Consider the following 23,346-nt stretch of genomic DNA (forward strand, 5'->3'; position numbering starts at 1 on the left):
TGAGTCCAACCATAGTAGAAGGGTAGACACTGGAATATTGTCCATGTAAGGGGTCAGTGGAACATACCTTACCCTATAGCCTCCAATAGAGGTGATAAGAGGAAAGGAAGAAGGGAAATGGGTATAACTGCAAACAAATACCAACAACCCAATATTCCAAGCCTCTGCAAAGTACCTCCTGTGATATGTGTCTGAATCTACAAGTTACAAGGTGGCACGTAAAAAATTTTGAGCACAATCAAATTGAGTGTGGAAATTTTAAAGCACAATCGAGTTGGACCTGAGAAAGTCAAGTACAATTGAGTTTGCCTAAATGAATCAGGGGTAATTGAGTTGGGTAACTGCATTGTACTCAGCACTGGCCCTTTGCCAAAATGAGGGGCACATGGCCAAAAAGGCACAACTCAAATGAGCTTAAAAATTTTCACAGAATATTTTTCCCAGAACGAGAAATTTTTCACAGAATAAGAGACATAAAGTTGAAAATTTGATCACTGAAGCTAGTCAATTATAGCCACTAAGTTATCCTACAGGCTTCATGTTCTTTATAATGAAAACTTGAGTGAGCATCAGAATTATCGGGAAGGCTTGTTGCAACACAGATTTTCTAAGCCCACCTCCAGAGTTTCTGGTTCAGTAGGTGTGGAGGGAGCCTGGGAATCTGCATGCTTACCAAATCCCCAAGTGATGCCAAGACTGCTAGCCTGAGACCACACTCTGAGAACCATTGTTCTAATTATTGCAGCCCAAATTGAAGCATTTAAAATACTTTAACACGATACTGTAAAAATACTTCTAACATTTCAAATTAGAACATGATACTTATGGCTTTCATATGTCTTTACAAGTAAACTGTACAACTAGATTGTGCAAATGTCATCATGGTAACTTAAACCACTGAAGCTGTCATTTATGTGAAAAACTATCCTAACCCTCACTGTTGCATGTAGCTGTAATCAGAAATTGCTATTGCTCAGAAATCTGAGAAAATCCCTGCATATATATTTTAAATTTGGTTTAAGAGAATTGTACAGGATAATAATATACTGAATACAGACTAGATACACATTAGCAGTAATGGCTCATTTAGCAATACCTTTCCCAGCCTTCCATATCACCAGCTTTAGTAATGCATAGCTTTCATTCATTCAGTCAACAAATATCCACTGAGCATACACTGTGCTCTAGGCACAGGAAATAACAAGGATTAATATGATTCGGCACTCACTGTGTGTCAGCAGCTGCACACAGTTAATTCTCACACAACCCTACAAGGTAGGTGTTGCTTTTATCCTCATTTTGAACAAATGAGGAAATTGAGGCACTGAAAGGCTGAATGAAATTGCAAAGCAGGGATTCACATCCAGACCATGAGATTCCCAAATGTAGCGTCTTAAGGACTATTTCTTTATAGTTCTTAAGGTCTACTGGAGAAATTGTAATATTGTGTGATTCGGGGGCATGCTAAGGTGTACCCTTAATATGGATGGAAAACTAAGTAAGGTTCCATAAACTAGACCTGAAGGCTCAAGGAAGCTTTGCCTAAGCAAATGACCTATAGGTAGATATCTTAAGGAGTTTTGAGGTAAAAAAGAGGAGAGGAGTGTCCTCCCTTTCAAAGATGAAGAGTTTGGAATGAGAGTAGAGAATAGTGGAAGAAAAATGCCGAGGCTCACTGGCCCATAAAACAGCTTGGGATTCATGAAAGTCATACAACTCTAGGATAATAATAGTTGTTTTCTCCTGCCAACCAGTAACGATATCACAACACATCCAAACTCAAAACTTTGGAATTATTGATATTTCTCACTCCTTCACTCCCACATCTACCAGTTGCCAAAACCAAAATTTTCTACCTCAATTTTCTTCTCTCCATTCTTAACAGGTGGGAAAACCTAATCTGTGCATTTAATATCTCTCATTCAAATAAGCAATGGTTATAATAACAAGGAACATTTGTTAAATCCCATTCTCTCTGCCCCATTGTAAGCATTTTACATGCATCTCATTTAATTCTAACAACTAGTCTCTTGGGTAGACACTAGTCTAGTCCCCATGTTATGAATGAGGAATGGAGGCTCAGGGAGATAACTTCATCAAGGCCATTTAATCAATAAGTGATAGAAATAAGGCTCAACCCAGGTATGACTGATTCCAGGTCCCAAGCTCCTTACCAGTACCCTCTAGTGAATTACAATAAGCTCTTAATAGATATCCTAACATCTCTTTGTCCCTCCAAATGTATTCAAAATAACACTACTTCTTAAGTTAGTCTCCTGCTCAGTAATCTGTCAAACTGGGCTGCTTACTGTCTTCTTGTACTTTTGTACTTTCTAATCTCTGAGTAACTGAAGAGAGTATTTCTTTTGCCCATGTGGCTCTGTATCTTGAAATTCTATTCAATTCTCAAGTCTCTTTTTCAAATGCTGTCATGTTCTTGAAGGTTTTCTTGGTTCCTGACATCCTTTGAATCCCCATAACAATTTATTTGCTCATTTGATCCACTTAGCACTCTTCTTTTCTTTATGGGCTAGAAGCTCCTTGAAGACAAGACACATCTTCAGATAAAGCTTCTAGCTTCATCTCTGGAAGTTCACGTTGCAGAGCCTTGACTAAGATTCAGTACATACTGGTTGAAAGAAAATGCCGTAAGAAGAAAATGGAAATTATTGTAGGGAAAAACTGAAATAGAAACTCTATCTTAACAAGGACTTCATCATAAAACATGAACTGTGTTACCTGGAGAATACATAAAATATAGCAAGGCACTTTGGATTTTGCATAATTATTTAAATTCCAAAACATATCTCTTGCACATTAGTTTAGGTAGAAAAGTCATTTTGAAATTATCTTTCAATTTCTGCTACTTATCCACAAATAACTGCTATAATATTCATTCTTCCTTAAGTATCTCAGTTAATTAAGCATGGAATCATTTGAATCAAATAGCCAAAGGGAATGAAATAATATATCAGTTAAATGAGGTTCATCTAAGATTTCAAACCAAAATTCTATAATTTATGATGCTAAATAATTTGACATTTCAAACCATGAAGAAGTTGGACTACATCTCGCATGCTAAGGTAGTCGCAGGGACAGGTAGCTACAACAGTGTTGGACTACACTAAGCTCAGCAACTGTTAAGGAGGGCTCCACATGCGTGTGCATCATTTTTTCTCAGCAAAAGCAATATTCCTAAGTGAAGGTCAAAGCAGCATGACAAACATGGCTAACTTTTGGTTTTCAATCATACCAGGCAGGAGAAACTTGCTTGCTTGAAGTGTAGTTAATCTCACTTGCAGAGGCCAGCATCAAATATCAAATAGCAGGCAAATTTGGCAGGTAGAAATTATAAATACATTTGAAATTTTTTTAGCACATTTTACCCACCACGGGTTGCTGTGATTTTCAGGATGATTTAGAAATAAGGCAGCAGGTCAGAAAATGAAATGTTAAAGAAGTTAACAAAGAAAGGACAGAATCTTCCTTTCTACCCAATAAAAAAAGAAGGCATGCACATACATGCACATGTATACACACATACATAGAGAATAACTTTCTCCTTCTCTCTCTAGCTCTTAAAGAAATGAAGCCATGAAATTAACAGAAAAACTTCAGTTTTTCAGGAGCTTTCTTAAGTGGAAATATGGTTTTATCTGACATTTAGCATAAGAAAGAACTTCAGGTATCAGAGATAGAAAAGAACTTGTAGATCACATCTCTTACAGAACTGACCAAACCACCAACTGATTAACTAGCATAGTTTTCATTTCAAGTGTAGACACAGACAGAGCAGTTTAGCCTTCAGATTCTAAATCTATTACCAAAACTAATCTCAAAGCACCTTCTGCAAAAATGTTCCTTATGTGAACACCTCTTCAGTAAACTCTCACCCAGTCGGGGGTGAGGACACCAAAGGATCTTTCAGAATGGGATTCTGGAAAGATTACCTTTGAAACACCATTCTTTTGGTAAAGATACTAGAAACAGCTAAATAGTTGTAATGTTATTATATAAATTCTTCTCACTTGATTTTCAACCCGGTCTGCCCCAGATGGAAAGAAGGTTGGCTGAATGTGTTGTTAAACTTGTGATGTTAATCAATTGCTCAGGAAGAACGACACAAACTAGAATGTAGGAGTTCAGCACAGTTCTTTCAGGTGGCAGGTCAGGCGAAATGACCAGGAAATGGATACCATGGTCTTTGGAATGACAGAGTCACATCCAAGAGACGATTCTATATTGGGACTTCCTGATTAACTGCTGACCACACGCTCCCTTAGCTTAAGTTTTAAGACTTTACAAGAAGCTTACGAGAACAAGGAAGTAAGGAAGACTGAAGTGTCAGAAACTAGGCAGGGCAGTGCTGTTAAGAAGGTACAGAGCTCGCAGAACAGCAACGCTTAACAAAAGAGGACAGTTTCTTAGAAGAGGAAAACAATAAACACAGTTTGTTTTCCTCAAAGGAGATAGAACAAGACAAAAGTAGGAAGTGCTGTTCTTCCTTCATCCTGCCAGATTTTCAATGGAAAGTCAAGTGTGTACATCAATCATGATAAGGAAGAAGAGACCAAAGTGATATCATCTTCAAGTTTCTGAAAGGAAAACACAAAGATGTATCACATAACACACTTCTTTATTTTGCCCTTTCAAACAGGCCAGTGCATGCCACACTATGAAGTAATTCCCACTGAAATAGCCCAGCACGTGCCAAACATCACATCTCTTTAAACTTCCTGCAAGGTTCTTGCCTCTTGGCATTCGAGGCAGGGATTTGGGCTGGAAAAAGAGTGCCTTTCCTTATTTCTTCAATACGAAGACTGTGGGTCCACACGACTTGGGTGCTTATAAACCTCAAAGGCCCTTGCTTTGCTATCGTGATAAAGAAAATTCCACATTATTTGGATGGTTGACTGTCAACTATATTTGAGAGTCTAGATATTTGCTAGAAAGTTCTAAAGGAATGAATATTAAGCATATACCCTCTAAATTTAGTATAGAACCACAAACAATGAGAAGAAATAATTTGCTTGCACTCATAATCTCACAGTTGCACAGTTAACTTAATACGCTCCCTGGTGGACTTGGCCTATGTCATTCTGGGATAGAAATCAAATTTCACTAAATTCCATTAAATGAGAGTAAAATAATACATACAGCTGCCTCCCTTATCAATTTGATTGGTTATAAAAATGCTTGTAATTCAGTATTTTGGATCCCAGAATACATTATGAAATAATAAAAAATAAAACAATCATTGTTCAAAAATAGTGGTTAATTCCAGGCAAGCCTGCACAAATCTATCTACCCTGTAATATATCTAGAGTATAGAATTGTATTTACACTACTACAGAAGTGGTCTTTTATTAGAAAAAAAATTATAGCTAGCATATTTTCAGAACTTACGATTAGTCAGAAACTATGCTACGAGCTTTGTCTGTATTATCTCATTTAATCTTCACAACAATTCTCACAATACAGATGAGGAAACAGCCTCTGAGTCATGTTCCAAACTGATCTACATCACACAGCTAGTAAGTGGTAGATACAGAAGTTGAATTCTGGGATTTGAACTCCAGAGACCATGTTAAATGTCATTCCAGTTGCCAACGTAAGATGTAATTGTCTTTGATGGGGAATGAATTCAGAGTTTTAAACTGGGATAAATCAGCATCCCTTACCTGGGGGAGGGGCAAAGCTTCTAGGAAGAAGGTATTAACTGTGGGGTTAAAAATTCTAGAGGTCATATGGGAGAAGGGTATAAGGAACTACTAGACAGAAACTGCAGGCTCAAGGGTTTAAGTTCCCAGTTGGAGTTCTGTTGTTGGGTTCTTCTGCATGCTAAGGGGCTGGCTGAAATATTTCTGTTTTTATGCAGGGTTTTATTTCTTTCAGGACTACAGTTCAATGGAATACACAGTCAAAACTTCTTTCTTTGCTCTCCTATCTCAGAAACAAGCACATAGTTCCACTGAGAATTTTGGAGAGTTTTTATTTCTAGCAACCTAAATATCAGACAAGAAATGAAAGGGCTTCTTGCTGTGCATACACACACTGCCCCCTTTTTTATTGTTTCTTTTCACTTTGACCCTTGTAGAGAAAGACCGAGGTCTTTGGATAAATAACAGATTGAAAGAAAAATCCATCTGTATTTTAGAAAAAAAAAATTCCAGACTCCAAGTTTCTGCATAATTTCTCTAGTAAGTATGAGGAGATGAGACAGACATTCAGGATTCTACCTTTCAAACGGTTGGGTATGGAGGAGTCAAGTAGAGGAATGGAATTGGGGACTGTATCTGCATGACTCTGATGACTTTTTTTTTCTTATTTTCCCTATTTTATTACGAATCTCCCCAGAGTATACAATAAGGAAAGGGAAAAAAATGGGTAAGATGATGGGAAAGAGAAGGAAAGGGAGAAAGAAAATTCCATGCCAAGGAAACTTGGAGGTAAGTGATCCTTTTGGCAGGTATTAAGGAGCATTAATATATAAGACAGGTGATTTGACAAGGTTGTAGACTCAAACATAAATATAAATATATGTAACAGAACGGTAGGATCAGAGAGACAACTTAGAGCTTGTGTAGTCTTATTTAACCTCAATCAGGAAACTTTTTCTAGAGCATCTTAGACAGTTGGCGAGGCAAGCTCTGTTTAAATATTCTATCTAACCCATTTCCTTCTTGGACAGGTCCATTAAAGTTCTCATAACATTATCCTCTTCCAACTATTTGTTTTGGAACAAGCTCAATGAGGGCAGGGAGTGAGTCTTAACTATTTTTGTATCCGCAGAACCTCCAACTTTGTACACAGCAGATGCTTAGTAAGTGGTTGAGTTAATGCATACGTTGATTAATGGGTACAGACTGTCTGAAGAAACAGATTAGGTCTACCTTCCAATCCATACAATAACTCTTTACATATCTGATAATAATTGTCCTGTCTCCTAATATTTTTCTTCTTCAAGTGAAATATCATCAGTTCTGTCAACTAATCATTACTGTTCTGATAACCTAACTCTGGGAACCTACATGTGCCTTTGTCAATTCTTACACAGATTCAAAGGAAATAACAAGGAATAAATACGAGTCCTTTTATCACATTTGTTTCTATTTGTTATTAGCTATAAAATCCCTTTTTCTTTTTTTTTTTTTTTGAGACAGAGTCTTGTTCTGTTGCCCAGGCTGGAGTGCACTGGTGCAATCTTGGCTCACTGCAACCTCTGCTTCCCAGGTTCAAGTGATTCTCCTGTATCAGTTTCCTAAGTAGCTGGGACTACAGGCACATGCCACCGTGCCCGGCTACTTTTTGTATTTTTTAGTAGAGATGCGGTTTCACCATATTGGTCAGGTTTCGAACTCCTGTCCTCAGGTGATCCACCTGTCTCGGCCTCCCAAAGTGCTGGGATTACAGGTGTGAGCCACTGCACCTGGCCCCCTTTTGAATTTTCTATAGCCTTCTTAAAAGCACAATTTCAATAAAATAAATAATATGTATTTACTGTAAAAAAAGAAAATGAAAACCTCTCATAACTGATATCCCAGATGTATCTTCTAGTTGTTAACAAGTTTTAAAATGTAATTTGATGATACTGCACACATAATTTTATATCCTACTTTTAAATAAAGTATTCGATTATGAACATTTCTCATGCTATCATCAATTTTTTACAGAAACCATTTTAAGTACTTCTATATTTCACTGGCAAGCTATCTAGTTATTTATCTAACCAATGCCTTATGGTTATACAGGACCCAATATATCACTACAATAGATAGGACTTTAGGGGAAAAAATCAATGTACATGAATTTTTTCCACATCTTTGATCATCAGTTTAGGACAGATTACTTGAAGTCTAGTTACTAGGTCTAAGGGTATACATTTTTAATAAGGCTTTTGAACTCATCTTTCTCAAGATGTCAATCCCAGCCCTCAAGAATAGGTTAAATACCCTTGTTTTATGTTATCATGGCACTCTGCATCTTCCCTTCATAATCTTCATCGCCATTTTGAACACCTGGCTATCTTTTTATTTCCTGTTAGACTGTAAACTTCATTAAAGTAGGTCCACAAATTATTTTGCTGACTGTGTTTTGCCTAGGGCTTAGCACACATCACATATTCAATATATATTTTATTGAATTAGTGGCATACTGTTGAATCATTGCTTATTGCTGAAGGTGTTTGAATCTGTGCCCTGGAAGCACTGCTTACATATACCCACTGGCTGTGTCAATGTCCTAAAAGTGTGATACCCTAAATGGGGTAAAATACCCTGAGTGTGATTCAACTTTGGTTATGAATGAAGTCTGTGACTTAGAACTCGTTTCTCAGCTATAATGAGTTCATTGAGTGCATTAAGCTTGGCATTAAAAATTCAGTGAGACTGAGATCTGAACATTACCAACTCTCGGGGCAGAAAATGTCCTTCTTGGCGGGCAATGACCAGCGATGCTGTCTCCCCCTGCTTGGTGCTCCTGAGCATGGCCACAAGCTCTTCCTGGGTTCTTCCAGTGACATCTCTCCCATTTACCTAATGAATAAAATCATATAAGCAGCAACAATCACAGTACTTGTTATGTCCTTCTACACTACATAGTTTTGAAAACAAGAAGCAAATGGGCTCCCATACTTGAGGAAGCTCTGAAAAGATAAAAACTAAATACGTGGGCAAAAACCAACAATGTTTCCCATAATGCATCATCATTATGATGCTGGATGAACTCAGAATCAGTAATTAATATCAGCAGTTTTTCCTAAGACATCAGATTTTTATGTGGGGAAACTGGACTGATAGATACCAGAAAATGATTCTGCTTAAGGTAGAAGGCAGATTTCAAAGGCTTACTTAGTGCCATTTTCTGCCTAATTCAACAAGCAGAGTGAACCATGATCACAAGGTAAATTTCTCTGCAAATACGAATCTAGCGACAGAATCCTGCAGTTTTTAAATGTATTTAGAAAATTATAGTCACCAGATTATCAAAGATTACTGGAAATTCTAATCTGGAGCTACATTAGTCATTTGGTGCATCTTCTTTCATGATCTAGAACAACATGAAAAGCAAAAGTGTTGCTTCTAATGAAGATGATTGCTTCAAAGGTAAATGGACAATATATAATTATCAAGACAATAATGTCCTCAGACAAAAATAAATGAAAACAAACAGCCACCCTCTTGCTTTTGGTATCCCAAACATATCTCTCTGCAAAATCCCTTACAGCTGTTTTCATTGCTATCCTAGCACAGATGATAGAGATACGGACAAAGCACAGAATGACCTGAGAGACTCTGGCTTGTCCTGGCCAAGTTTGAAAAGACTATTATAAAGACTTTTTAACTTTTCAGCCCTAAATGAATACATGTTGAATTCTTAGATTCAATCCAAATTTCACAGGGACCTAAGAGGTAGAAGTAAGAGAGGTAAGATCAGAAATGGTTTTCATTATCATTTGGCCCCATATCACTGACCTTACTAGGGATTTACAAAGTTAGACTCCTCATTAACCAGTTCTATACTTAAAGTTCTTATCTTGTCTATAAGTAATACTTTTTAATATATATTAGGCTCAAAATAAAAATATTAATATATTTACATATATTTCAATGCAATTAAATGGCATTATTTAAATGCCAAGAAATATTTTCATACAACTATTAATTCCAATTCTTACCTCCAAAATTCTGTCCCCTGATTGTAGGCGGCCATCTTTTATTGCTGCTCCCTTTGGTAAAATGTTTTTTACAAAAATGGGACCAGGACCATGTATGGAAGAGTCTCTGGTAACCACAGTGAAACCAAGTCCTTCAGGGCCTAGCATATAAGAACAGGAAAATGTATAGTCATCTGAGTAATATTATATTCAATTTTACAGTAAGATCTACCTAATTTAGACTAATATAGAATCAGCAAAATATTTACATTCTGAGACATTTTAAATATGCTTCAGTTATTTGGGTTTCAAATGCAGATTATAGTTCCTGACAGGCCATGACGGTATCAAAGTGAACTTAGGGCCCAATCCAGATGTGTAACACTTTGGCTTATTCAGGTTCTAGAAGAAATGCACATGTTATCCAGATGCCCAGGAGATTGATTTCTCAATAAACCATAACCTGACTTCATACTTTCTGAGAAGCAAAAGGCCATTTGACTTAAGTTCTGTTAGCCTCTTAAATGAGCTGGACAACCTGTGGCTGAGCCCTCTACTTGTGGCTCAATTCCCCGTACTGCTGCATCCCACTGTCTGGTCAGCAAGCATCTTGCTGCTCCTGTCCTGTCCTCTTGCATCTCCAATTTCTCCCTTCTCATGTATTTTTTACTCAGTCTAAAGGTATGCTCAGATTTCTCTACCCTGAAGGATCCTTACTTCCATTTTACTGCTTCTTCCAGCTTCCATCACCAGTGAGCTACCCATGACCATCTCCGTTGGTCTAGCTTTGATGATTCCCACCATTTTCTTGAAATTGACTCTCTCTTTGGTTTTCATGTCTTTATTTTCTGATTATTTTCCTATCTTTGATCACATCACATCCATCATTCTCTCTAAATCTTAGCCATTATCCTGCCATGAAGCCATAGATGTTCCCCAAGGATCTGTCCTGGACCAATTTGTCCCCTAGACTCCCTGCCTTGGCCAGCTCCTGCATCCAAATATATCTTCCAGTGAAAGAGACCTACATCTTTATGGCTCTAATGTCTGTTTCTGATGTCAGCTTCCTAGAAGTCATCATGCACATTTCAAACTTCACTATGTACCTCCCTCTCCAATCCAGATTCTGACCTTTTCAAATATCCTCATCTACTTAAAATTCTAATTTCTAGCAATGACATCTCCATTATGCAACTTGATCTGGCTGAAAAACTTCAGCAATCACTGTAATTCTTCTCTTTTTTCCTTCCTACAACCAGCCATTTATTAAGGCATGCCTAGTATGTTTCCACCTTTAGACAGATGCAATGCACCCTTTACTTAACCTTTGTTGTTTGGCCTTGTCTTCAGTGTATCTTTTTGCTGTCAGATTAATCTTGCTAAAGTACAGATGTGACGTCGTATCTTTCATTTTTGCATTCAAGGCTTTGTAATACATTTTTAAGGTGATTCTGTGTCTGATTCATTTTTCTATACCCAAAGCACCCAAATCTATGTCTTCCACATAGCTGGATCATTTGAACAAAAAATACAACTGAGGCATTTAAATAAAAAAACTGATTGATAAGTACACTGAAGTATTTTTATATGTACTAGTCAATGCATTTTATTCCCAGAATAGAATTCTTATAGGTGAATGAAGTTTTGATCAGAGAATCTTTCCAGAATTGTTTTCATATCCTAATTAAAGATACATTATTTGTTTCCGAAAGACTTTTATAGTTTTTCTAAAACTACCTTGTGACCATAAATTTTCTATTAATTCAGACAAGAATCTATAAGATCTTGGTTTCTTTTGAATTGTCCTGAAAAACACAGAATTTCAGAAGGTTGCAATGGGGGAAGGGAATATCAAGCAGAGGTTACAAAATGAACAAAAGCACAGAAGCGCATGAATGTTTATGTATGTGTGTATAATACTGCATAAATATGCATGTACACACATGATCTCTCCTCACTGATCTGTGCTTGAAATGGATAGAAAAGTTGAAAAAGATGAATAAAGGAAAGATTGTACATGCTTTTGAAATTAGGTATGTTTTAAATAAATGTTTGCGATGTTGAATCAGAGAAATTAGTAAACATTACCTATTTGCTTTCTGAGGAGTAAAATTTGTTGTTATAAGACTGTCTTAGAAAAACAATACGCTTTTTGGACATGGCCTAAAGGATGCTTCAAGAATCACTAATCGTGCTCAGAAAAGGGACAACTGAATTTTCGTGCCTATTTAGTGTTAAGTTGTAATACAATATTGCTCTGTTGATATCAGGTTTGCAATGATTCTTTCCACTCCCCAAAATGTCTTTATTATTTTCCTCTTTAAAATAATCTATAAGCTCTGAAGAAAAGAATAAAAAAGTACAATTTCAAGAAATTTAAGTTACCTAAGTATACGCTGAAATCTATTCTTTGATACAATTAAATGAAGGGAGAATTAACTAAATTAGCCTTAATGCATTTCTCTTAACCAGTTTTACATGTTACAATAATAGAATGCTATTAGGCATAATTTAATAATTACCTTTCTTTAGGTCAATCTTAATTTTCTTTGCATTTTTCTTGCTGCCAAATCCCATGAGAGGGGAGAGTGAGGGAGAGGATGGTTTTCCTCCTAGCCTTGGTACTCGCGGACTCTTGTTTTGTTGCAGGCAAGTTGATGCATCTGTTTCAGGACTTTCGGCTCCTGTGAGATTTGCTGTCTTTAGTCCCGATTTTCCATGGACAGGAGGCGGCGCTTTGGTTTTCAAAACGCCATCATTGTTACCAAAAATGTTAAGAGGTCCAATGACTGATTTTTCATACTGTTCACGGTTTTGCGGAGGAAGCACGTGGAGGAGCACGCTTGGGGATTTCATTGCCTGTCGGAAGACATCCTGAGCCCTGGAAAGAGAGTTGATAAATGTAGGATGACCCTGCTTTGAGGTGCAGCATCTTCTAAAATACCCCAGCAGGATGGCAACCAAGAGCAACACAGTGGATAATCATAGGAGACATGATCAATATTCCTAACAGAATGACCTTGCCAACTACATACTAGTTACCACTTACTACTTGCCCACTCAGTGCCCCTGCACCGAGTTATACATGCATTATTACCATGCATCCTTCTCTAATTTAACAAGCATGTTAGGTAAGTATAACTAGCTTTCATTTCACAGACATGGAAGTTGAGGCTCAGAGAGATGAAATAATTTGTCCAATGACCCACAGCTTTTACACGTTTCTAAAGATGAAAATCTAACCAGAAGTGATTACCACAGTGAATATAAAAAACAAAATAGTTTGATATTTTGGACCAGATCATTAGTTAGGTTTCTTTTAGGACATCCTTCTAAAGTACAGATCTTTTCTAACATGGGTTGTGTTACACAAGTTCAAGTTTGACACCCATGTTTGCCCATGGAGACATTTTGACAGGTGCCTTGCCTGTGCCTAAATGTCTCAGTGGAATCTCAATCCAACATGCACCCTTCCTGTTAGTCTCACATAGAGCAACTATGTTTTCCACTTTTATGACTCAGCACTTTGTGTTCTTCCTCAAACTTCTTATAACATTTTCTCCCCTTCTTCCTCATGCCTCTAGATGCCCTGTGCCCAGTTCAAATGACTACTTTTCCCAGTCTTTCTTGCCCAGAAGATATAAATGAAGGCATTAAAGGAAAGCTCTTTAGAAGAGGCTGATTCAGTAGAGAGATAAAAACTTTCATTGTTCTCCTGTTTCTCTTCCTTATTTCCTGAAACTCAGAGGTGACTGAGGCAACTCAGCAGCCATCTTGTGCCCATTTTTCCACTGAACGATAGTAGCCACATGGCAAGATGAAAGCAGAAAACGGAAGCCGCCTGACCTGCTGATGGCTGTGCAGCTGCCGCAGTAACTATGGAGTGCGAGTGCCCTCTTCCACGCTTGCTTGTTGTTGGGAAAAATTAATGTTAATCTTGTTTCAGCTACTCTTATTTCAGGTCTCTGTTCCTAGCAGCCATAGCACATAATAACTAATCATAACCCCGACTGCAATCTGATTCCTCAAACTTTATCCCGTACCCCCCTTTCTGAAGTGCTTAATTCCGCAAATTGTTAGGGGAGAAGGAAGATTTCCCATAGGCCACCTAACTCCTGTGGTCAGTTCCCCTGTTATTTTTGCTAGCATAGGAATCAGTTTCTACTCCATACTAACTCTATACAAAATTTTTATGAGTCTCACTTTCCACCTCTATAAAATAGAAGTAATGACTGCTTTGCATAATTATCAAGTCCTTGTGAAAAAGCACAGTAGTATATTAAAAGATTATTACTAATAATAATTATAGTTTTGCCTATCATTATTTTAACACAATAGATTCTTCTAAGGTCTCACTTCTTTTCATACTTAGCAGCCAGTACCCACTCTTCCTCTACCCACAACCACTCATCTTTGTCCACATGCACACATACAATATTGACAACTAATGCCCAGAGAGAAGATGTATTAGGAGCTGTTTTGGTCAGAAACAAGAGGGTGGTGATGATGCCCAAGGATTATTAGTTCTTAGTCCTTTGGTCCAGAATCCCACTGCAATGCCAACATACATTTAAAAAATATGCATCAGATTACTATACACTCTAATTCCTGGGTACAGGAAGCCATTCCCTTAACATTTTCACATGCAGAGAGATGATTTCTTGAGGGAGACAGTATTTTTTTATTTATTTATTCATTTTGAAGATGGAGTCTTTCCCTGTCGCCTAGGGTGGAGTGCAAAGGCACAATCTCAGCTCACTGCAACCTCCGTCTCCCAGGTTCAAGCGATTATCCTGCCTCAGCCTCCTGAGTAGCTGGGATTACAGGTGCGTACCACCAAGCCTGCCTAATTTTTTTTTGCATGTTTAGTAGAGATGGGGTTTTATCATTTTGGCCAGGCTGGTCTTGATCTCCTGACCTCATGATCCACCCACCTCGACCCCCCAAAGTGCTGGGATTACAGGCGTGAGTCACTGCACCTGGCCAAGAGATAGTATTTTAATTTTATTTTTTTCTGTTTGTTTCTGTGATTCAGTGAGTCCTCAGACATCTCTCACAGATTTTTTAGCTTAAGGAAGACTGCTGACACAAAGTAAGTTAATTAATAAGCTGAACTAACAGTCTGTGAAAAGAGCCATTAAATACCAGTTTAACTGACCCATAGCGCAAGAAAAACAAACCCGTTGAACGACGCCCCAGTAAAGACAGCCAGGCAGGAAGACTTGTGATATTCTGTAGTTTAGCATTCTCAGACCTGCTAGAAACATGTGTGGGCCACCTTTGAGTAGGCTAAAACATTAGAAGCATTTGAAAATGGATGTCCTGGATCGTTCAAAGGGAAGTGACTAGAAATTCTACCTACTATTTTGATCATAATGAGTTCAGTAATGATTATAACCATGCTAGGGATCAATAGAGTAAATAAAACAATGAAAAAATGCTTACTGAGCAAACGTTTTGTCTACGAGATCCACACTGTTGATTTTTACAATACATTCATTTTCGTGAAATAGTCCCTCCCGCTTGGACCTGCTGTTTTCTTCTATGCCTCGGATGAAGAGTCCTAGAATCCTAAATGCAAAATTTAGATTGAAACATAATTACTGAATAATAAATGCCAATTATTTCTCCACTTGCAACTGTTCAGAAATACTATTGATTTCTATTTACAAAAGAAATTATACTTCATATTCAGGCAACTGTTTGTTATTTTAATCCCTAATCCAAAAAAGCCAAAACTCACTACAGGACAAAAAGCCCTTCTAGATAAATATGCATAAGTACTAACATCAATCTGAGACTTCATTTCTCATGCTCGCAGTAAACTTATTGAAAGGCTAGTTTAGTGGAGTTGACACCAAAGACTTGTGGTTTGGAGAAGGGCATCAAACCTGACTATAATAAGTAAGTCTGAGTTAGTGCCAACACAGCAACGTGATGTTTTGCAGTGGGAGAGCATTAGGGTATTCACAGTAATTGTTTTGCATTCTTACTACCTATTCTAATAATTTGCATTTTAAGAAGTAAACAAACATTTAAGCTCAGATCATATTACTCAGTTTAGAAGGAAGCTGGATCCCATTTGTTGGTGCTACCAAATCAAGTATGTGTTGGGCGTTTTCTGTGTGCTCAGGATGGAGGAGTCTGAGACAAAGCTGTAGGGCCAGGACCAGGTAACTTCAGTATACATTTGGGGTACAGCTGAAGTCCAAAAACTAAAGACATTAACAAGCCTAGAGTCTTCAAAAATATGAGAGCTAACTAGATGGGAGACCAGTGCCACACACAAAGGCTTTAAACAGTCAATGAATTTAATCTGATGGACCTGGAGGGGGGCATCCAGTAGCCCCTGCTTCCAAACAGGGCAGCGACATGATGAAGGCAGGCTTTGGGAAGAGTTGTCTGAAATTTCAACCAAGAAGAGGCTAAATTAGAGAGGATACAAAGGGGCTTCCGGATTTTTGTGGTTGTAGCTTAGAATCAGGAGGGGGTTGGAAGAGAAGGAAAGAAGGAAGAGAACTATAGCCATAAGAATTAAAATTGTGTGTGTGTGTGTGTGTACATTTGTACACAATTCTGTTATATACATAAACCAAAACTAAACCAAAAACCATAAGAAATGGAACTTATACGTATTTTCATTATTTCTCATTTGTGGGATTTCCCTTCTCTTTGTGATATGACAGGGCTTAGCTGTGTCCCAGAGTAAGAAAGGTAGATATGTCCTGCAAGAGGAGTCTGCTAGGTTTGGAGACACTGTGATCTATGCTTTATCAATCCTCTTGTTTTTCTACTCTGTCACTCTCTTTTGTATAAAAACCATGTGTGCTATTACAAAATACCTTCACATTAAATTTCAAATCTAAATAAAACATGAGCACATTTTATGTGTAAATAACAGGGTCAGCCATAGAAAAGGGCAATCTATAATGCAAGTATCAGAGAAAGCAGTCCTTCTGTTTGGAGTGGCCACGGAGTTGAGCCTCTGCCCCCTTAATGAGCTCCCATCTTCTCAAGACCTCAACAGGCATAGCAGTGATATTTGGGTCTCTACTTCGAAAATGTTAAATGAATACAGCATGCTGCTGCAGGAGAGAGAACAGCAAGCAGTCACGCCATCTATTGCAGGGAAGGCTCAGGGTTATAGGAACAAGTGTGCGGTAGGGTCTTGTGGTTCATTTCCTAGTTCTAGTAGGTTAGCAAATTAATCATATTCTGTGTTACTTTAATCTTGAAACACAGTATTAAAAATGGAACTATTTGACACATTAAAATAATAGATAAAAATTGTGTTTTTTTTTTTCCCCCTAAATTAAACAGCATCCTAAGAGTCCACATTTTGGATTTCTGTTAGGGTGGATTCACAATAACTTGATCCATTAGGAGGCTCACATGTGGTTATACACTTGTTTATGTAAGTGATATTTTTTTAACAAGCATTCAAGTCTTCCTTTAATTTAATTCAGTACATCATCAGTCATGTAATGTTACTCCCTAGGATTTAATTTCACATTTTGGGAGATGAATTAATTCTTTCGGGCCACTGGGTTGCAATTTAGCTGGCATATTACAGCTGGAGTATGCTATGTGAACCTCACTGATCTAAATAATCTAACTTTCCATGAAAAATTTATTGACAGAATAAGCCCAACTGTAAAACCCATGTGTCAGAGGTAATTTCGGTATAATGTAAAACTGACTGATTTTATTAGTTTGGTCCCTGGCAACAAACCACTTCTGCCCTCTCTGCTCCATGGAAGGGATAGATTCCCTCCAGTTTGATTTCATCCAGACCACTATGAGAAGGCTCAGAAAACAATACCTCATTATCCTCTTTGCCCTAAACTGGTGGGCTGTGGTAGCTGTCTCATTTGGGACCAAGACTCACAGAATTCAAAGATTAATGCTGTCGAGAAGTTATAGGCCGAGACTAACCAGTTAATTTGCATTAATGAGCAGTGATAAAGGATGCTGAAATCCACAGCCTCACAGAACTAGAGGGGTAACAATTCTTTTTGCTCTTCTAATCATCATTTAGGCACCAACATCTTCTCCTTGCCCCTTTCCTGTTCTTTCCCCAATGTCACACAGCCTGTGACTCCACCAGCTTAGTATTTTTGTTTGAATATCTCTTCGCACAGTCTTTATTAGTTTCATTCAGCCCTTGTTCTCTCTCCTGCTTAGCTGTCTTCCCTATGAAACTGAGGCCTATTATGCTATCTGTACTGAAACAAATTAATTTATGTTTTTAATTCACAAAAAAACACATTGATTTTTAAAATATGAATAAAATTAAGTTGTGTTTTAGTTGCAAGAACTTTGGAGTTTTTTTGTTTGTTTTGTTTTTACTGGGAAAGCCAATGGCCCTCAATACAAGCAGCATTCAGCATCCCTCTGCGATGCTATCTAATGGATTCATTGAGGCTTTATCTAGTAGAGCAGCCACTATAATTTACTTAGGATGATCTAACTTAGATTAGGTTTCTTATTCAACAACAGGTGTGGCAACAGTTTTCTAAAAGAAAAAAAAAAATAGGAGGCAAAGCCAATTACAGTAATCTTAGTAAAAAATTAAATGTAAATTCCAATTTAAAATAATGGCACAAACCAATAAATGGAAGGAAATTAAGAGCAAAGTATAGCACTATGACCTTAACGAAGCCCCTGTGCTCACACAGTGAAACCATATGGCATTATGAAGTCAGACACTTGTCTAACATGCTCTATACGCAGTTTCATCTAGACACATGGGTTGAGTTAAGTATGCTGTTTCAGCCTGTACTCATTACTTCTTAACTTTTATTGGCTCATGTCTCCACTTCCATAGCATTTTTAATGTTTTTAAATTAAATTTCCTTTCTATAATACTGGTGGATAGCAAAAAAAATAATAGAACTATTTCACCAAGTTACTGAACAGTTAACCATGAACTTATAATAAAACTGCATTTCTGAATCAGGCTTTTTGGTTTTAGCCAAAATAATCATCATGCTGATGATTTACACATTCATACATTATGTGGTTTACAAGGAACTTTCACATTTTTAATGTTATTTAATCACCATAACCTTGATGTAAAGTAGGTACTCAAAAGAGGCAAGTTTAGGGGACTTGATCAAGATTATAAAAAAGAACACTGGGATTCAAATCCAATAGTTCTGAAACCACGTCCAGTACTCTTTCTTCTATTCTACAAGGTTTGTGCTAGGAATCAGAACCAGGAAGGAGGAGGGAGGGAATCAATAAAGCTTAGTGTATTTCCCTCGTTTGAAGTGAGAGAATGTGATTTCTGAGCTATAGGATCAGCTTGTTTTCTGAACTATTGAAAATGAAGTATAGTGACTGTCACACTGTATATTTTCTCATTTTTGGAAATTGGGAAGATCTTGTGTTCTATCCCAGCATCATTAAACTAAAGAGCCTGGTCATTTAACAGCTCTGGTAGTTCACAAAGCTCTGTTAGTATACTTCTGCCAAAAGTTATTAGAATTTCTCATGACAACCGAGTAAATATTCACCCTATCTATCAAAAACAACCTCAGTTTGTCCTATGCCATAACCCATAACATTTATAAACACACTTATTAACACATACAGGAAATGAGACAATAAGAGCTACTAGCTTTTTGGTTCATTTCTTTTTGGGAACATTCATTCCAGTGAGAGCTTGGCATCAGATGTTATTTGCAAAAAAAAAAAAGGTGATGACTTCGCAATTACAGGTAGCAGATGGCTACCTGCTGAATGTGATGCCAACCCAAATACCATGACTAAATCTGTTCTTTTTGCTATAGGGCAGACTGAATTGAATAAATATTCAGAATCACTAAATTAATACTATATAACCTTTGGGAAAATTTTATTTCTTGAAAGAACAATGAAGTGAGAAGTTAGGGGAGCTGGATTTTGTGTGACCTTGGGAAATCAATTGACTTGTCTCATCTGTGATATCCTAAACTAAAATAAGGAATCCCCCCTTTTCAATGATGTTTTTAAGAAAATAAATTCAGTAAATTAACTGCAATCATGTCATGTTGGTGAAAAACTGATTTTAAGTTTCTGACAACCCTTGTCAATATCAGTCTAGTGCTAAATGTGGTCGTTTTATTACAAAGTGACATAATATTTAAAACAAGTTCAGTACAATTGTTTTAACAGGGCTAATATGAACTCTGAGGCACACACTTTAATTTCCATCAAGAGAACAGTCTTTAAATCCAGTTAGACAGATGTAAATTTCAAGAAGTGTTGATACAATCTACAATGCCATTTTTACCAGTGTGGATTTAGCAACATAATGTGTTAAAAATTCCAAAAAGATGTGGCAAATTATTTTTAATTGACTACATTATATTTTAGGAAAATACAGCATGATGACACGTTGCTTCTGTAAAGCCATCATACATACACAGCATCAGATATAGCTACTTAAAATGTTAGAATATTTATTATTCTAAATGCTACATACTTGAGGAATAACAGGATATACCAATTTAGAATTATTATACTCACTTGTTGAAGCATATTCTGGAATATCAAAAAAATTCAGTTGCAACATTTGTCTAACAATATGTTAATATCTTTGCCAAGGATCTGTTTACTATGTGTCACTGACAAGGATACTTTAAGGAAGTATTTCATAATTAATTGTAAACGGAGAAACTGTGGCTGATTTTTTTCCCCCATTACATCCTAAAGTCAATTATTGTCTTTTGTTTCCAACACTTAAGTGGCCAACAAAAGTATGTCTTGAGGTATCCATTTGAATAACAGAATTCACATTTAATCTCCTTCTGAAAAATATTTGGGAAAAGGAGCTCAAATCAGGGTTTTCATTAGCACGAGCTTCTAGAATGAGAAAAACATCTTACCTTCCACTCAGAGATGAAAAGAAGGGCACTACATGTATTCCCAATGGGCCTCCTTCCCCAGAAATCTCCACTGTTCTTGTCATATCACTGGGTCAGAAAAAAACAAGAGCACAAATGAGTGTCTCCTAAAAAACAGAGAAGGCACATCTAAAACACACACACACACACCCCCACCCCCACTCAGATTATATCAACTAATATAACTTCAACAGCAGAGACTAACTCAAAAGAATACATAATTTATTGGTATGTTCAGATGATCCAGAAAACAAAATGTTTAAAAGGTTCTCTGATTTCTTATTTTTACTCCTAGAAGAGGAACAAATGGAAATGACTACCTACAAAAATACCTTCCTACTTAACTTAATCTGCATAAGTCAACATATTTTAAAAGAGGTACACAAAAATTAAAATTTTCCCCATTGAAACACACTTGAAAATTACTGTACAGATTATACAAAACACAGAAGAAAGCACATTGATGCTTCAGCATAAAGTAGGCTTCTTCTCTGGAACAGAGGAAAAATGAAATAAAATACTTATTAGAGAAAGCACAGAATTACATGTTATAATGGCTGTGAAGCCACAGTTGGTAATACATATGGGCATGTTCAAAGCAATATAAATCAAAACTCAAACTTGCTTTTCAATAAAACACCAGTTATATTCAAGAGAACAATTCCAAATTTTCACCTCCTATATTTTTTTAAAGGTAGAAAAAGAGGTTGCAAAGCCTGAAGAAAATGTATTATAGAAAGAAATAGAAAACCTGACCTGCCTAACCTACCCCAGATTAAGGAAAGGATGAACTAGAAACATTAATACATTGTGTGTATGACTGAAATATGGAAGGCACCGGGAGCTTTTGAGTAATAAAGAGTAGAACTACCAAGTTTTCATAAAGATGAAAAATAATAACTGTGAATGATTACTGGTTCCTTTAATCCCAGGGAGAAAATATAATTGTCAGAAGAAAATAATAAAGTTGAAGCAAACATCCACGTTATGGAAATTGTAAGCAGGTCTCCATTGTTTCCTATTTACATGAAAATGACCTGAAACTAGATGTCAAATTAAGAGCTACAGCTGCTACAAATGTTTTCTGCTCCAGCATGAAAACGGTGAAATTTTGGCTTCTTGCTGGAAAGCTGAGAACAGCATTAAGCAAAATGTATGATGAATTCACTCTGCATGAAGTATTCCCTAAATTATCAGTAATCTAAAATAAATACATTAAATATATTCTCATCAGTGGATTAGGTTGATTTTTAATGTGTTTTCTTTGCAAGCCTATTATCATTAAGAAATGCAAAAAAGAGCACACCAGTTTTCAGCATTTGTGGAATATGATGAAATTTCAAATCTGATAATAAATTTCAAATGAGTTTTACCCAGATATTACTGATATATGTAAAACTTGCTCAGTCAAGCAGATTATGTCAGAGGCTTGGAATAAAAGCTAAAAACAAAACAAATCTTAGAGTGATAATACAGTATTAAATGATTCATCTCCATATATGTGAGGATATGAACATTCATATAAATATGTGTATATGGACTGGTATATATAGGTATGCATTACAAGGTCTGAATATAAAATGCTTGGTTGACAGAGAAAGTTGAATGGCTTTCAATAGACAAAAAAGCAATAAGTTTTATATAATAACAGAATTTATAGTGCATTTTTAGGTAGTTGAGGAAGACTAAACCAAAAGCATTTGCACTCTAGGTTTACAATACTGCTTTTAAAGACTTTTATAAACAGAGATTCAAATTTTGCTTAGTCACTGAAAATTATTGCCCTTACCTTTATAACATATTTTTATAGTTTTGCACCGAAAGCACAACACAAATCTTTCCTAATAAATGTATCAAGTATCCACATGCTGAGAGATAGCATCCATATGTAATATACAGAGGCATTTGGAATGTGTTTAGTCTGTTATAGACTTTAAGTTTTCAGCTTAAGAATTTTTAGCATACCTTTTATGAATTCTCATTTTTTTTCTATTTCACAAATATTTCTTTACTCCCACTCAAAATCCCTTCTATAAGATTAATAAATTATATGTATCATACTGATACCTACTCTTTAGCAATCATTAATAATGTGTTTTTACATTCACTTAAGAAAGTCAAACATATTTAAGTAGCCAATCTTTTAAAAAAAACATAAAAAATTTGTGAGAATGGAGTTTTAAAAGTTGACTTTATTTTATGAGAGTCTCCTTTCAATATCTCAAAATAAATTTTTTATGCTACCATCACACACAATAGTTGCAATTTTGTAGCTAGAATTGTTCTGATAACTTGTGAATTATTATCACAAAAATAGTACTATCCCAGAAAAAAAGCCTAAAAGACTTTCGATTTTGTTTACTGTAATATATAAGCACTTACAGAAAGTTAGATCTGTTTAATAAAGATAAGTAATATAATTTTACATAGACCATGTCTCATCATGTTCTCTATAAAATGTTACCCATTATTTGTTTCAAGATGAAAAGGAGAACATTTGAAAAATAATGCTCCATCAACCAGTTCACATATTTTTATTTATTTTAAAAGAGAAAACAACCCGCAGTGCTAGAAATACTTGATGGAGTTCTGTTCCATAGAGATCTCTATATACACAGTCTTCATGGAAGAGAAACACAGCAAGTAGGACTGGACACATTTATATGACTACATATCTCATAAAGTGAGATTATACAAAGACATGAAAATAGGCTACTAATGCTCTTTGTTTAGATAAACTCTAGAGTAGAATTCAGGGACTGGTGAACAGGAAATGTGCACATTTATGTTTTAGAGGACACT

At 36.4% G+C, this 23,346-nt stretch overlaps 1 protein-coding gene across 4 annotated transcripts in view; it reads right to left on the reverse strand.

The window, feature by feature from the left end:
* PARD3B (par-3 family cell polarity regulator beta) overlaps window positions 1-23,346 on the reverse strand; it is a 1,095,780-nt gene that overhangs the window by 502,630 nt on the left and 569,804 nt on the right. For all 4 annotated transcript variants that reach the window (XM_011992473.1, XM_011992474.1, XM_011992475.1 and 1 more), the window contains exons 6-10: window positions 20,527-20,613; window positions 15,101-15,226; window positions 12,178-12,536; window positions 9,677-9,816; window positions 8,406-8,534 (exon numbers count right to left, since the gene is read on the reverse strand). In XM_011992473.1, coding sequence (XP_011847863.1) covers window positions 8,406-8,534; window positions 9,677-9,816; window positions 12,178-12,536; window positions 15,101-15,226; window positions 20,527-20,613 — 841 coding nt within the window. The remainder of the gene's footprint in view (window positions 1-8,405; window positions 8,535-9,676; window positions 9,817-12,177; window positions 12,537-15,100; window positions 15,227-20,526; window positions 20,614-23,346) is intronic.

Source organism: Mandrillus leucophaeus, unplaced genomic scaffold, assembly GCF_000951045.1.
Source record: "Mandrillus leucophaeus isolate KB7577 unplaced genomic scaffold, Mleu.le_1.0 Scaffold411, whole genome shotgun sequence".
Lineage (NCBI taxonomy): Eukaryota > Metazoa > Chordata > Mammalia > Primates > Cercopithecidae > Mandrillus > Mandrillus leucophaeus.